The 17149-nt window shown below is 43.1% G+C and overlaps 1 protein-coding gene across 2 annotated transcripts in view; it reads left to right on the top strand.

Annotated features, from left to right (window-relative positions):
* The window catches only part of SNX25 (sorting nexin 25), a 163800-nt gene that overhangs the window by 99609 nt on the left and 47042 nt on the right, over positions 1 to 17149 (top strand). Inside the window, exons 8-10 of one of the 2 annotated variants that reach the window (XM_054030210.1) lie at positions 230 to 361; positions 2312 to 2587; positions 9983 to 10138. In XM_054030210.1, coding sequence (XP_053886185.1) covers positions 230 to 361; positions 2312 to 2587; positions 9983 to 10138 — 564 coding nt within the window. The remainder of the gene's footprint in view (positions 1 to 229; positions 362 to 2311; positions 2588 to 9982; positions 10139 to 17149) is intronic. The other variant, XM_054030211.1, reaches the window with a different exon arrangement.

Below are 17149 nucleotides of genomic sequence, written 5' to 3'. Positions count from 1 at the left end.
GCACTGATGTCAGCAAGGGAGAATTTTGCTTGTGTAGACCAGGTTTGAGTGTGGCAGGCACACTAAAAAGTTCTGCAATACTGAAATTCAGCCTGACCATTTCAGCACGGGAATACATTAAACAGATTGCACTTTAACCGTTTACGTCAAGTGGTTTCAATATGAATAGTTGTTGATAAATCTCATTTAGTTACTTTTCTGAGTTTTATACTTGATTTCTCCTTTACAGATTCTTCAGTTTGAGGATATTTTGGCCAACCCATCCTACCGAGAGCACTTTCGACTGTATATGGAAAGGATGGACAAGAGGGCTTTGATTAGCCTTTGGGAGTCAGTGGAATATCTGAAGAATGCTAACAAGGTAGAAGTAGTGTGAAGTATATGGGGGCTTGTTAATAAAACTGAATCTTTATATGGTGAATTTTGCTGCAAAATCAATATATGAAAAAATTCAGTGTTAGCGTTTTCTTTTTATAGTCTAAAAATGAGCATTCGTTCTCTAGCACAGAATGGTGCTAGACATTTCATTATTTCAACCTATTTATGTTGCCTTGGCTTCTGATAGCAGGGCAGAATTTAAAAATCCTTTACTTTTTGAACAGAGAGGAGGAAAGAAAAGAAGTTATAAACATGAATGATGATAAAATGGGACATTGGACCGTTGATGCTTTTCCAACATCGTCACATACAACTGCCCATTTAAAAGAGGCAAAACCAGTATAGCGTTTTTTCTTAACCCACTGAGAAATAATTTTCAGTAATTTATTGACTTTTTATAGCTACACTTAGCTTATTACCAAGTAAAATTACTGTGCCGTACCTCATCTCGCTGCTCGACACTTTTCAACTGGGTAGCTACTACACCTGCACTGTTTCTTTTATGCTACCCCTCCCGTTGGGATTGATGCAAAGCCCATTGAAGAGCATAAGGCGTCTTTCCTTTGATTTCAGTGAGCTTTGGGTCACAAGTTAAAGATACTTATGTTTTCTGTGTGTACTTAGAGATTTTTTCTTTAAGACCCCTCTTCTGCTAGTTCAGAACACCTTTTGGTTCCAGAGTGATATGAATAAAATCATTAAAGTTTCTCATTGTAGAACACTGTACTTTATCTAGTGTGAGAAAACACTGCATGATAGGATCTGCCAAAACCAGATGGGTAAGTGGGTTCAGAAATAGGGGTAGAAAAGTATAATTTAAAGCTGCAAGAAACAGCTCTGAACACTGTAGGGGGTAAGCATGCTGTGGACACAGGAAGGACATATTTGTTGTTTGTGAATATTCGAGTAGCCAGAGGTTTATTCGTGAATATATTTGGTGAAGCTTTCAGGATTTCCCTTAGAATGAAATCCGAATTTTCATACTGAACATCAGTTATTCATTGATTGTCATTTATTCTCTTTTTAAAAAAAAACATTTTCATCAAACCAGGGAGCAGGAACAATACCTCATCATGACTTAGATGACAAATCACACACTATGAATAGTGAGCAGTAGAAGATGTGGTCCAAGTGAATGATTAACAAACACCCACAGACTCAGATTTAGCTACTAATCACTCCATGACCTATTACTAGGGTTGCCCTTTGTATTTTCAAGAGTGTCCTGAGTCATGTTTGTCATTGTTTTAGCAGATGTTCTGTCATCTCATGCTTATACTGCTCCATGGAATTCTGCCCCATCTGATAGACATGGGTCACTTGATATACTTTTCAGGGAGATCGTCACATACATTGAGCATTTTCCTTTTTTTATTTAACCTCTTCCCTCATTTTTCGGTGCAAATTTCATCCCTATGCCCTTTTTGTATACATGGTGAATATGTGTGCATATTTGTTTTGGTGTTGTCGCTCACTAAATTATTAGATTGGGTACAGTCTCATTTTATAAAACAACAAATTTTCTGCAAAGAGAATTTGTACATCCAGTTAAAGCTAAGAAACCGGACATAACTAATACCACTCTGAAATTTCAATTTAAAATGGAGAGCAGAAAGCCGCTATAATATTCTCTTTCCGTCTCAATACAATACAAAAGCTGGTAAAGAAAGATCACATATTAGGGCTCAATCATTTCCTTGGGTATGCAAACTTCCATCACTTTATATCTTGTAAAACGGACTATTCTGCATGGCTGCACAAGCATGGTAGCTGATATTAACATGAGATATAGAGATGTGCACTCGCATATTCAGGCACAAGAGACAGCCAGGTCAACCTTCTTTAAATGAAATCTATGAGGATTCTGAGAAATGGTCCTTTTTTACATTTATTTTTCTCTTCTCTCACCCATCTCTATCCCCTTATTTTCCAGACTGAAATACCTCAATTAGTGAGTGAAATTTATCAGAATTTCTTTGTGGAAAGCAGAGAAATCCCTGTGGAAAAGTCACTTTACAAAGAAATACAACAAAGTCTTGTGGGCAATAAAGGCATTGAAGTTTTCTACAAAATTCAGACTGATGTTTATGAAACACTAAAGGACAGATACTACCCCTCCTTCATTGTCAGTGATTTATATGAGAGGCTGATCAAGAAGGAAGAAGAGAGAATTGCAGTTCAGTTGACTTCTGAGGACAAGGATGAAGTGGTGAGTCAAATCTATAATTCTTGCTGCTTTTATCACCGGAGGATGATCTGAGTGAAAAGCTAAGGGGCACTTCCTATTCTCAAGCTTTGTGTTTATTTTACTACTTTCTCAGATCTTTGTTATTTACATCTCCTGAGCTATTCCACCAAACACCACAAAGTTGATCATATTCCATTTTTTCAGTTTTTACACGGGTCTCTAATAGTATGCATATAGCAAAGAGGCACTTTGTCTTGTCTTTGGTTCCAGGGATGCAAAGTGCTTGCTGTTGATGAAGGAAGGATTTTGCTGAGCTCTGCTAAACAATTGAGAAGCTGCTTAGTCTCTTCGGAGAAGACTTGAAATTTCAGAGTTACCTTTGTACTTCATAGTTACAAAGAGCAATTTGCATTCTTTGATCCAAGAAGAGTTCCTGCAAGCATGTCTATGCTTGGATCATCACTAGGGTGCATGGCATTTTTAAACCAATATACAAGTGCAATACGATTATTATAATGGTAAACCTCACCATTTAATTTTTAGCTTTCATTTTTACATATCTCCAGTTGCTTACATGTTGGGTGCTCACTTTATTATGTGATCATAATATGATGTTGAACGTATGACGGGGGGTTTAAAAAGATACTACCCTTAACTGATGCATGATTTCTTTAACATCAAATGGAGCAAAATGACTGATTGGTTGAACTTTGTTAAAGTAATTAAGAGCTTATGAGGTTTGTAAAAGCTTTCAAATACCAAGCTTTGCTCCATGGTGAGCATGTCTATCATTCTACTCTTTAGATCCTGAGCATTTTGTTCTAGATATCAACTCACAAGCTTTGCCTTTTGGTAAAGGAAGTGGAAGATGATTTTTTTTTCAGTTATTTATTTTGTTTGTTTTGTTTTCAGCTGTTTATAATTTAAGTTGACTTAAACAATTATTATTTCAGCCTTGAGTTTGTACTTATCACATATATTGATAAATCTAAAGTAAGTTGAAAGGAGAGAAGAAAACAATTGTCTACATTTTCTATAAACTAACTTCCTTCCCAGTAAACTCTAATCTATAAAGCCTCAAATCCCTGCTGAATATATGTACTGAAAGCTGTATAAAAGGGAGTGGGGAATGATGCTCAAGAGCTTATATAGACTATGTCTTAGATTAAAAGAAAATATTATTGTGTATTCAGAATCTTAGTGCTTTTTATTAATTTACCAAAGAAATTAACTTTTATGCTATATTGGAGGATAAAGATGAAAAACAAAAAGTACAACTTGACTTGGAGATATTAAAGATGAAGTTCAAAATACTATAAGAAGACTTTCCAAAGGGCAGCTCTCCAGGGCCAGATGTCTTTGCAGGCAAGTTCTATAAATCTTTTTAGGAGCTAGATCAGAGGCACTTATTTTGCTACCCTTTTAACCAAGGATCTCAAAGCACTCTACAGGCGTTAATGAATAAAGCCTAACAACTCTCCAGCAAGACAGATAAGGACTAATATCTTTGTTCTACAAGTGGGTAAACTGAGACACCAGAAGTTCAGGGAATTGCCAAAGGTCACACTGTGAGAGGCAGAACTGGAACTAGCACCCAGATATGCTGGCTCACACTTTGCAGTCCTAAACACTAGGAAACGGTAACTCAGAATCTGAGGTTTTCAGATTTAATAGTTAAATACGATTGAAAGGTCTTCAAATGAAACTTTGGATTCTATCCATCCCTTGTTCTCCACAGATGGTTTTGAGAGGCGAACTATCCTAGGGAAATACTTCAAACACACAGTTTTTTAGCATGTTCCCTCTTTTAATATTTGCTCTTCTGTTAAATGGGTTTTTTCTTGATAAGGGATTCAAGGATCCTGCTTCTCTTATTCAGCTACATATATTCCAAACCATAAGGAGACAAAAGGCACCTCAAAAATTTGTCCTTCTGAGCCTTGCAATCAATAGGTCTTTCAGGAAACACTGACTTATTGCCCAGAAGTGGCAAACTATTTAAAAAAAAAAAAAAAAGTTGTGTGATTTTGATTTCCTTATGTATGTTATCTAGAGCCTGACACAGATAGCATTTTTCCTGAAGAAACTGATACATTTCAAGAATAGCTGTGGGGTTGTTTTTTTTTTTGGTTGGATAACATTTATCTTGGACTCTCCTACAGTCTTCAATACCTAATTCTTCAGCATTACCATTGGTTATCTTTCCTTTAAATCCTTGAGGGAAAATGTGCAGATTTTGAAGGCTGCACTTTGGTCTTTGCAGGTCTCATTCGATCTATGAACAACTCTGCAGTGTGGATAAAGATTTTTTTTTTTAAAACTGTTTATCACAAATTGCTAATGAAGAGTGTACAATTAGAGCACTTCTCTCTAATACAAGCAATGCTAATTGCTCTACGGTGAGCCTCAAGGGGCTTTGAACTGAGCATAAGAGGAAGGAATCTTGTCTGCAGAAGCTTTCACAGGCTTTCAGATATGGGGGAAAATAATACTGTTGGCTAGTGGTCCTTCAATTTCATATATAGCAAAAGATGCAACTGAGAAATCATTTTCCTCTGGCACAGTTATATTTCTGGAGGATTCGTTTTGGTTAGTAGAAACGTATGGTTTGATGACCACCACAACAACCCCCCCAGTGGTGCTCAGCACCCACAGTTCCCATGAGGAAGGGGTACTTGGCACTTCTGAAAAATCAGGCTGAAAGGTTTCGTTACCTATCTTTAGAGGCAGAGCTGTACTGTGAGGGGAGGGCAAGAGGTACACCATCCAGCTGACGCATAATATCTCCGGAGATGCTGGTAGAGGGAGCTTGCTGGACAATGAGGCTTGTTATAGCTGTACAACAGATAGAGCAAGCACTCCCCTTCTTCCACAGTTGCCACTCTTCTGCACTAGTGCCAGCACATAGGGAGGAGTGGGGCAGTGGCCCTGCCTGTGTCACAACCAGATATGCTCCCTGGGGTTGCCAGTGCTTCTGGTATCACTTCCTGGACTTCCCTTGCACTTCCCACCTGCAGTCATCTCATAGTTCCCCTTCCGAGGGCTTCTTGCTGACTCCCCAGTGTACCTGGGTTGGAGTGGCCATAAATGTATGGCCCGTAATATTCTATTACTGACTTTTGGCCCACTCAGACAGGTTTCTGTCATAGGCCTCATCAGGATGCATGTGTTTTTGTTTTATTTTGAAACTCATCAAGGACTGAATCTTGCAGACCATACAAGACATTGAGAGCTTTTCCTGAATAAGGATTGAAGGATTTGGCCAGTTAGTGAAGGAGTTGATGCCAATATGTTCATATTTACTGTCAGACAGGCAAAGTAGTTGTTGTAAGACCCTTCCATAGACATTACTAGCAACATTCCAGCAAAGATAACTATAGTAATGCAGAGATCGGTGAGAGTACATTGTTAAAAAGCCATACAGTGCTATTGTGTAGTTTGCAAATAAATGAAGGCTCTATAAACAATGAGTAGATTATTTTGAATTTATGGGGAGATTATTGTGTTTCTCTAAATCACTCAGGAATGACCATTTCTCTCCTTAAAGAAGACTTCCTTAAAAAATGGAGTAAATCAAAAATTTAAGAGGAGAAGATGTTTGCTTTAACTCTTTGACAAAAATTGCTTTGTGCTTCAGGCTGCTACAGGCATTGTACTACTAAAATAAATCACAAGCCCAGGTTCTGGATTACTAATGTGCTAATAAGAACATAACTGTTTTTAGCATTTGAAGTTAACACGTTTACGTGATCACTGTATTCTGATCAGCAATTAATTGTTTTGATTGTCTTATAATTTTTTATCATTAATAGTCATAATTTTAATGTATTATGATGGACATAATTATTCTAGCAAACATAAATGCTGACAACATGCAAGGAATCATACAACATTTTTAATTAAACACAATGCCTCAAAAGTGCACTGATTACCAAACCAAAATTGATGACACAGTTTTTTGTTCATTTTTCAGTACTGAAATTGTTTCAGTTGCTTACATTCTCGGGCCTCTTCAATTCTTTTTCCTGTCCTTTCTGTACTTCCCAAATACTGCTTTACTTTATGGTAATGTTCAAGGGGCCCATAAATAATATTCTGTGTTACTAGTATTTCTTATTGGTATTATTGTTGTAGCTCCTAGAGCAGGGGTGGGCAAACTATGGCCCGCAGGCCAGATCTGGCCCTTGGGATTGCCACCCTCTTGGCGCCGTGGGACTAAGGCAGGCTTCCTGCCTGCCCTGGCCCTGCACTGCTCCCAGAAGCGGCCGGCACCACGTCCCTGTGGCCTCTGGGGGAGATGGGTTGCAGAGGACTCCGCACACTGCTCTCGCCTGCAGACACTGCCCCTTGCAGCTCCCATTGGCCGGGAACAGGGAACCGCGGCCAATGGGAGTTTTGGGGGAGGTACCCGCAGGATAGGGCAGTGCGTGGAGCCCTCTGCCCCCCACCCCTGCCCCCAGGGCTGCAGGGATTTGGTGCCGGCCACTTCCGGGAGCGGCGCAGGGCCAGGACAGGCAGGGAGCCTGCCTTAGCCCCACTGTGCGCCGCTGCCACCCTGGAGCCACTCAAGGTAAGTGGCGCCGAACCCTTCCTGCACCCTGCACCCCTCCTGCCCCTAACCCCCTGCCCTGAGCCCCCTCGTACACCTTGCACCCCTCCTGCCCCTAACCCCCTGCCCTGAGCCCCCTCGTACACCTTGCACCCCTCCTGCACCTTAACCCCTTGCCCTGAGCCCCTTCTTGCACACCGCACTCCCCCACACACCCTGTACTGCTTCCCGCACCCCAGCCCCTTGCCCCAGCCCTACATTCATGGCCCTGCATGCAATTTCCCCACTCAGATGTGGCCCTTGAGCCAAAAAGTTTGCCCAACCCATTCCTAGAGGCACCAGCCAGGCCTTACTGTGTTAGGTGCTGTACAAATACATAGTAAGAGAGAGTCTCTGGCTTAAGAACTTACAATCTGCATGGACAAGAGGATGTGAAGAAAACCGGCACAGAGAGGTGAAGTTTATTTGCTCAACTTCACAGCAGGGGAGTGGCAGAGCTGGGGATAGAAATCAGGTCTCAGCTCAGAACCTCTAACCACCAGCGCATACAGAACAGCACACCCTATAGAAAGTGTTGCCTCTCATTTTAAGGATCAAATTAAGGATTGCTGATCAATTAATTATTGTTATTATTTTATCCTTTCTCATCCTTCTAAGACGGAAAAGTCCTGTAGAACTTAAGGATGAAAACAATGGTATTCTGTAGAAATTCCTCCAAAAACCTATTGAATTTAATAGAGAATGAGATGTTTTCTGTAGTGTGTGCATTTTTTTAATTTTTTTTTTTAACCATACTTTCTGGGGATATAATTCTTTATTGAATTCAATAGGTTATTTTCTATTTCCAATATACATAAAGAGTCCATCTGCATTGCTCATGAAGTTACGTTCATCAGATCTGGCCATGAGTGAATTAAAATATATGGGGCCCAGACAAAGTTCTATATCCCCTCTAATAACTGGGCAGGGTATTGGGCCTCTTGGAGGGAGGATGTAACAGCTGGCAGGGGGAGCTAATCTAGTTGCTTGTCTCTGTTGGATCTCAAGCCCATTTTTCAAGATGGGGACACCACAGCAAGCAAGGGAAGATTGTAGGTGTGAGATTGAAGAGTGTATGAGTGGAACAGGTCTCCCAAAGGTGTGGGGTTGTTTTGCCACCCATGCTCATTGGCGCAGAGGTTATTACCCATGTACTGATTCATTAAAATAGCTAGGAGAAAATGAACCAGAAATTCAAGGATTATTTGTGTGTACTCAGCGTTTGGTGGTCTTAAACTTTTAAGATAAAATAATTAACTTGTAAAACAGAAGTAAAATCCAGTCAGAAAAATAAATGAAGTGAAAAGGTTTGATTTGGTTCAGTGTTTGAAAATTGATGTGTCTATAAAAATTGCAGCAATATATTCAGGAGCGCCGCCAGCTTTTCTGCTGCCCTAGGCGGCAGAAGGTCCCGCCCCAAAATGCCGTCCCCCATGAGGCAGCGGAAGGACCTGCCACCGAAATACCGCCGCGGTCGCCGCCCCCCAAATTGTAGCGCCCTAGGCAACCGCCTAAATCGCCTAATGGGTTGTGCCGGCCCTGAATATATTTCTACCGTCTTCAAGACTCAGAGCTGCAGTACTTACTCCGTGTGTGTCTTCCAATACTAATTATAACCACCAACATGTATTCTGCTTTAATATTCCAAATGTTGAGTCTTATTCTCAGTTACACTGAGGCTACATCTACACTACCGGGGGGGGGCATTTAAGATACACAAATTCAGCTACGTGAATAGCGTAGCTGAATTCGACGTATTGCAGCCGACTTACCCCGCTGTGAGGACGGCGGCAAAATCGACCTCTGCAGCTTCCCGTCGACGGCGCTTACTCCCACCTCCGCTGGTGGAATAAGAGCATCGATTAGACCCCGAGAGGTCGATTTCTACCCGCCGATTCAGGCGGGTAGTGTAGACCTAGCCTAAGTCCCAATTTAAAGTTTGTTTATACTACCAGAGCAGCCTAAATGGAACTTAGTGTAACTGAGAATAAGGCTCTTTGTCAGCTTCTTACTGCTACATTACATGACAGATGTGGAAATAAAAGTAAGAATGTATTACAACTTTTGCACTACATGCCTTTTTATTTCAGGATTTTTCTATACCAGCAGTTCTCAAACTGGGTCGGGACCCTAAAGTTGGGTATGACCCCATTTTAATTGGCTCGCCAAGGCTGGCTTAGACTTGCTGGGTCAGGGGCTGAAGCCAAAGCCCAAACCTACTGTCTGGGGACAAGTATCAGGGGGTAGCCATGTTAGTCTGTATCCACAAAAACAACAAGGAGTCCGTTGGCACCTTAAAGACTAACAGATTTATTTGGGCATAAGCTTTCGTGGGTAAAAAACCTCACTTGATCTGAAGGAGTGAGGTTTTTTACCCACGAAAGCTTATGCCCAAATAAATCTGTTAGTCTTTAAGGTGTCACCGGACTCTTTGTTGTTTGTCTGGGGACGAAGCCTGAGGGCTTCAGCCTTGGGCAGTGGGGCTGAGATTACAGGCCCCCTGCTTGGAGCTGAAGCCTTGGGCTTTGGCTTTGCCCCCACCCCTGAGGCAGTGGGGCTTTGGCTTTGGCCCCTCCACGTGGGGAAGCAGGGATGGGATGGGCTCAGACTTCGGTCCCCCCTTCTGGGGTCGTGTTGTAACTTTTGTTAGAAGAGGGTCGCGGTGCAATGAAGTTTGAGAACCCCTGGTCTATACTGAGGTTAATTGTTTCAGTTGTACATAGACGTAAAGTATAAATAATGAAGCATGCATAGCAAACAGGTAACATATTTAACTTATTTTGCATCAGTGACATAGACTTCTTAATAACTAACGTTTTTATTTCTAGAGCCAAGGTTGTGAAGAAGTTATTGATGAATGCAGCGCAAGAATTAATGAACAGGCCAATTATGCTGTAAATAAACTTCGCCAGCTAAATGACAAACTTGAATATAAGAGACAGGCTCTTAATTCCATATGTAATTCACCAAAACCTGACAAAAAGGTAATGCTTTCAGTAGACTCAGTCTGAATTTATTTTACTTATTTGCGTCTGTGATACCAACAGGGTGTTAGCTATTTTCCAGACAGGTATAAAGACAAGGCCCCTTCTCTAAAGAATTTACAATTTAAAAGAGTGTCAGAGCCACTGCCATAAATATTTAAAAAATGAATGTAAATGTCTCTTGTTCCTCATAATTTATAGTACCCTCTTAGAACCCTGGAAATGTTTCCCCAATAGTTTTTACCCTCTTCTGTTTTGCAAATACGATTTCTTCCCTACATCTATATCTGCTTCTTCCAGTTGAGTTGTTATAGCAACCCAAGCCAACAAGACTGCTCTGTATACTCTTCCTCATTGCTGCTTCAACAGCATTGCAGCTCTGGGGATCAGATGTGTCAGTAAACTTGTGGTCTCTCTGCTGGCCTTGCAGTTACAGAGCACAATGCCTTGTAGCTCCCGCAATGGTGAAGGGTTTACTTAATTTTAAAAAAATTATCCAAGAGAGTGGCTAAATTTCTTTACGAGGAGCTATTTAGAATCCTAAGGGCATTATTTCACCAAACTGGAGTCATTCTAAGATAGGTGAAAATTTTAACCCTACAGTATTGGGACCAAAATCATATCCTATCTTTGCTCTTTAGAATACGTTACACCATTTGCTGTAAAATTCTTATTTTTAGAACTAGTCTGGGATCGTGGATCTGGATTAGGATCTGGCTAAAGTTAAGGTTTAAAGATCATTAGTGCTGTAGTGCAGCTATGACTGAGTCAAAATCTTGAGTTCTTGTGAGATTTTGGCCCCAAACAGTGGATGTCTTCTGAAGTCAAGCTATTCTTGCAAAACTCCCACAATCTTGAGCCAGTTCTCCTTCTGATGAGATCTTTTCCATACTGGGGAAGGCTCGGATATAGATATTCAAATCCAAATGTCCTTCTCCCTGGAAATTTCAAGGGTAGTATTTTCAAATTCACGGTATTAGTTCTGATCCTTTACTGATTTATTTTGGTGAGGATTTTCTTTTTTTATCCTTTTGTTCCAGTAACTGGCCACAGAGTAGAAAGGATATAACAGAAGCTGATGAGGTGTTGAAGGTCAAGTGGTCTGATTTTTTTCTTCAGAGATGCTGAGCATACACAGTTCACACTGAAATCAATGGGAGCTGCAGTTTCTCAGCTGCTCTGAAAATCAGGCCACTGCTATATTTAATGAACAGCAAAAGGAAAATATTGATTGAACTATTAACAAAACATTTCAGTAAGTTCTTTCCTCAACTCTTGTCATAACTATAAAGGGAAGGGTAACAGCCCTCCTGTGTACAATACTATAAAATCCCTCCTGGCCAGAGACTCCAAAATCCTTTTACCTGTAAAGGGTTAAGAAGCTCAGGTAACCTGGCTGACATCTGACCCAAAGGACCAATAAGGGGACAAGATACTTTCAAATCTTGGTTGGGGGAAGGTTTTTGTTTGTGCTCTTTGTTTTGGGGGTTGTTCGCTCTTGGGACTGAGAGGGACCAGACATCAATCCTAGGGTTACCATATTTCAGCAAGAAAAAAAGAGGATGGGAGGAGCCCCGCCCTAGCCCCGCCCCTGCCCCTCCCACTTCCCGCCCCCCCAGAACCCCCAACCCTCCCCCCGTTCCTTGTCCCCTGACTGCCCCCTCCTGGGACCCCTGCCCCTAACTGCCCCCCAGGACTCCACTCCCTATCTAAGCCTCCCTGCCTCTTGTCCCCTGACTGCCCCAACCCTTATCCACACCCCCACCCCCAGACAGACCCCTGGGACTCCCACGCCCCATCCAACCACTCCCCACCCCCTCCCCAGAACTCCCAACCCATCTAAACCCCTCTGCTCCCTGTCCCCTGACTGCTCCGATCCATCTCCCCACCCCTGCCACCTGACAGCCCCCCCCCAGAACTCCCAAACACCCCCCCCTGCTCCTTGTCCCCTGACTGCCCCCTCCTGGGACCCCTGCTCCTAACTGCCCTCCAGAACCCCACCCCCTACCTAAGACTCCCTGTTCCTTGTCCCCTAACTGCCCCCTCCTAAGACCCCCCCCAACTGCCCCCCCAGGACCCTACCCCCTACCTGTACCCTGACTGCCCAAAACTTTCTCCACTCCCCCCAAAAAGCCCCCCCCCGTTTCTTGACTGCCCCCTCCAGAACCTTCCTGCCCCCGGTCCCCCTTACCCTGCTGCTCAGAACAGAGTGTTGGGCTCTGTGCAGCCGAGCCGGACACGTGGCTGCGCTCCCCAGCACAACAAAACCCGGTCCCTGGCCCTGCACAGTGCTGCCGGACTGGGCTGCAAGGGAGCTGCCGGCTCAGAATGCAGGGCGGATCCGGCTCCTCTACAGCTGCTCCTGAGTCCAGCCCGGGACTTCCCTGCAGCCCTCCCAGCCGCTCGCTCTGCTAATCCCGGACATTGTGAGTGCTTTACAAATTCCCCCCGGACGCTATTTTTAGCACACAAAAGGAGGACATGTCCGGGTAAATCCGGACGAATGGTAACCCTAATCAATCCAGGCTCTCCAAATCTTTCTGAACAAGTCTCTCAAGGCTACCCAGGGAAGGGAATTTGCACATTTGGGAGTGGTGACAGCGGACCAGATCTAAGCTGGTAGTTAAGCTTAGAAGTTTTCATGCAGGCCCCCACATTTGTACCCTAAAGTTCAGAGTGGGGAAGCAGCCTTGACAACTCTGTTAAATCAGATGAAAATCAGCAATTCTTAATTTGAAAGATGGATCCCTCATTTCTTTCAACTCTTAAAATGTTGAAATGAATCTCTCTAAGGATCAGAAAGGGAGAACATTAAAAAAAATATATAGTTTAACCCTTTAATTTTTCAATGTATTTAACTGACCTTTAAAAATGTTTGTAGTCCATGAGAATGACCTGCAGATTTTAAATGACCTTTTAGATTTTAAATTACCTTTTAAAAATCTAAATCTGCCACTTAGTTCATTTTCTTTCTTTGCAAATCATTACTCTCTTTGCGGGATCTATATAGAAACAACATGTGAACTCATCATAGGTTTGTAGCACCAATAAATGTATACGCTAATTCCCCAATTGGTGCTTATATCCTCAATTATGTAAACGAGGAAGAAAGGAGCTGTTAATTTCAGATCCATCAGAAATGTGAAGAAGGAATTAGTGATTGCAAATGGAAAATAGCAATCTGTAGAGAGAGCTCTTTAATTTCAGTTATCTTGGGAGCATATTAAAAACAGCAGAGCTCACACAAAAATATAATGCTAAGCAGTGTTTGGCAGTGTCCTTTTAAAAACAAAAAGCACTGCCATGCAGGATATCTCAACCATTGTCTTTGATTATATGTCAGTGTGGATTCCACTGTAGTTGTGCATGTGCATCGTGCATGCAAGATCAGAGTCTTCTGAATAGCAGTATCCATTAGGGCTGTGCATGTGCCCTGTGCCATCTCATGCTTCCTTGTGAGCATAAAGGGAGGAGTGGCCATGACCCTCCCTCAGTTCTCTCTTGCCACCCATGGCAGCAAGACACAACACAGTGGTCTCTGACTCACCACTCTCTTTAGTGCTTCATTCTTCTCATCCGCTTTGGCCTGATTGGACTCAGAAAGGACAACAGCCCTGTACAGTGGGGTAAGGCACTTTGCATCAACCTCTGCACCTAACGGCACACTCCAAACCATGATTATTTAAATGTTTCCTGTGTTGTGATAGACTAACCCCACTCACAACTGCTGCTTGGGCGAGAGCCAAGTTCCAGACAGATGCAGAGCTTGCCATTCGTTTTTTCTCCAAGATGTGTAAGTCCAGATAAAAACAACAAGGAGTCTGGTGGCACCTTAAAGACTAACAGATTTATTAGAGCATAAGCTTTCGTGAGTAAAAACCTCACTTCTTCGGATGCATAGAGTGAAAGTTACAGATGCAGGCATTATATACTGACACATGGAGAGCAGGGAGTTACTTCACAAGTGGAGAACCAGTGTTGACAGGGCCAATTCAATCAGGGTGGATGTAGTCCACTCCCAATAATAGATGAGGAGGTGTCAATTCCAGGAGAGGAAAAGCTGCTTCTGTAGTGAGCCAGCCACTCCCAGTCCCTATTCAAGCCCAGATTAATGGTGTTGAATTTGCAAATGAATTTTAGTTCTGCTGTTTCTCTTTGAAGTCTGTTTCTGAAGTTTGCTTATGCTCTAATAAATCTGTTAGTCTTTAAGGTGCCACCAGACTCCTTGTTGTTTTTGTAGATACAGACTAACACGGCTACCCCCTGATACTTGACATGCAAGGCACTAAATTTAGCCGTATGGAGTGGAAATCCATCAACCTCAACAAAAAACTTGCACAGATACAGACAGACATCATCTTCCTCTCCAAATGCAAACAGATGGACATCATACCAAAAGGACTGAAGGTAAAAAATCCATTGCAATCAACATACTACACTGAGTATGGTGAGAGACTGTGCCACACACTCTCAAAGAAACTGAGGAACCACCTGATCAGCATCCTGTACAGCAGACAGGAGAAGATCAAGAATGAGCTCTCAGAACTGGAGACTCTCATACAATACCAGCCTTCTACACAAACTTCCACGTGGCTGGACTTTACAAAAATGAGACAAGCAATTTACAATGCACACTTCACTTCTCTACAGAGGAAAAAGGACTGTAAGCTATCTAAACTAATACCTGCCACTGGGGGCTATAACAATGGTACCCTCAACTCATCTAACAACATTGTCAATCTTTCCAACCACACACTTAGCCCAGCAGAAGAGTCTGTCCTATCTCGGGGACTCTCTTTCTGTCCCACCATCCCCACGAACATGATACAGTTCTGCGGTGATCTGGAAGCCTACTTTCGTCGTCTCCGACTCAAGGAATATTTTCAACGCACCACTGAACAGTGCACTGACCCACAGGAACCCTCCTACCAACACTATAAGAAGAAGAACTCTGCGTGGACTCCTCCTGACGGTCGAAATGACAGACTGGACCTCTACATAGAGTGTTTCCGCAGACGTGCACAGGCTGAAATTGTGGACAAACAACATCACTTGTCCCATAACCTCAGCCGTACAGAACGCAATGCCATCCACAGCCTCAGAAACAACTCTGACGTTATCATCAAAGGGGCTGACAAAGGAGGTGCTGTAGTCATAATGAACAGGTCAGATTATGAACAGAAGGCTGCCAGGCAACTCTCCAAGACCACATTCTACAGGCCACTATCCTCTGATCCCACTGAGGAATACCAAAAGAAACTGCACCATCTCCTCAAGAAACTCCCAGCTACAGTACGGGAACAAATCTACATGGACACACCCGCAGAACCCTGACCAGGGGTATTCTATCTGCTACCCAAGATCCATAAACCCAGAAACCCTGGACGCCCCATCATCTCAGGCATTGGCACTCTGACAGCAGGATTATCTGGCTATTTGGACTCTCTCCTCAGACCCTATGCTACCAGCACTCCCAGCTATCTTCGAGACACCACCGACTTCCTGAGGAAACTACAATGCATTGATGTTCTTCCTGAAAACACCATCCTGGCCACCATGGATGTAGAAGCACTTTATACCAATATTCCACATGAGGATGGACTACAAGCTGTCAGGAACAGTATCCCTGATGAGGCCACAGCAAGCCTGGTGGCTGAGCTTTGTGACTTTGTCCTCACCCACAACCACTTCAGATTTGGGGAGAACTTATACCTTCAAGTCAGTGGCACTGCTATGGGTACTCGCATGGCCCCACAGTATGCCAACATTTTTATGGCTGACTTAGAATAACGCTTCCTCAGCTCTCGTCCCCTAATGCCCCTCCTCTACTTGCGCTATATTGATGACATCTTCATCATATGGACCCACGGAAAGGAGGCCCTTGAAGAATTCCACCTGGACTTCAACAATTTCCACCCCACCATCAGCCTCAGCCTGGACCAGTCCACACAAGAGATCCACTTCCTGGACACTACAGTACAAATAATTGATGGTCACATAAACACCACCCTATACCGGAAACCTACTGACCGCTATACATACCTACATGCCTCCAGCTTCCATCCAAGACACATCACACGATCCATTGTCTACAGCCAAGCCCTAAGATACAACCGAATTTGCTCCAACCCCTCAGACAGAGACAAACACCTACAAGATCTTTATCAAGCATTCGTAAAACTACAATACCCACCTGGGGAAGTGAGGAAACAGATTGACAGAGCAAGACGGGTACCCAGAAATCACCTACTGCAGGACAGGCCCAACAAGGACAATAACAGAACACCACTGGCCATCACATACAGCCCCCAGCTAAAACCTCTCCAGCGCATTATCCACGATCTACAACCTATCCTGGAAAATGATCCCTCACTCTCACAGACCTTGGGAGGCAGGCCAGTCCTCACTTACAGACAACCCCCCAACCTGAAGCAAATACTCACCAGCAACTACACACCACACCACAGAAACACCAACCCAGGAACCTATCCCTGTAGCAAACCTCGTTGCCTACTCTGTCCCCATATCTACTCTGGCGACACCATCAGAGGACCCAACCACATCAGCCACACCATCAGGGGCTCATTCACCTGCACATCCACTAATGTCATATATGCCATCATGTGCCAGCAATGCCCCTCTGCCATGTACATTGGCCAAACGGGACAGTCCCTCCGCAAAAGAATAAATGGACACAAATCGGACATCAGGAATGGTAACATACATAAGCCAGTAAGTGAACACTTCAATCTCCCTGGTCATTCTATTACAGATTTAAAAGTCACTATCATTGAACAAAAAAACTTCAGAAACAGACTTCAAAGAGAAACAGCAGAACTAAAATTCATTTGCAAATTCAACACCATTAATCTGAGCTTGAATAGGGACTGGGAGTGGCTGGCTCACTACAGAAGCAGCTTTTCCTCTCCTGGAATTGACACCTCCTCATCTATTATTGGGAGTGGACTACATCCACCCTGATTGAATTGGCCCTGTCAACACTGGTTCTCC

The sequence above is a fragment of the Malaclemys terrapin genome, chromosome 5, assembly GCF_027887155.1.
Source record: "Malaclemys terrapin pileata isolate rMalTer1 chromosome 5, rMalTer1.hap1, whole genome shotgun sequence".
NCBI classification, from domain to species: Eukaryota; Metazoa; Chordata; order Testudines; family Emydidae; genus Malaclemys; species Malaclemys terrapin.
The sequence above is the reverse complement of the archived record's forward strand: the minus strand, read 5'-3'. Positions and strand labels throughout refer to the sequence as shown.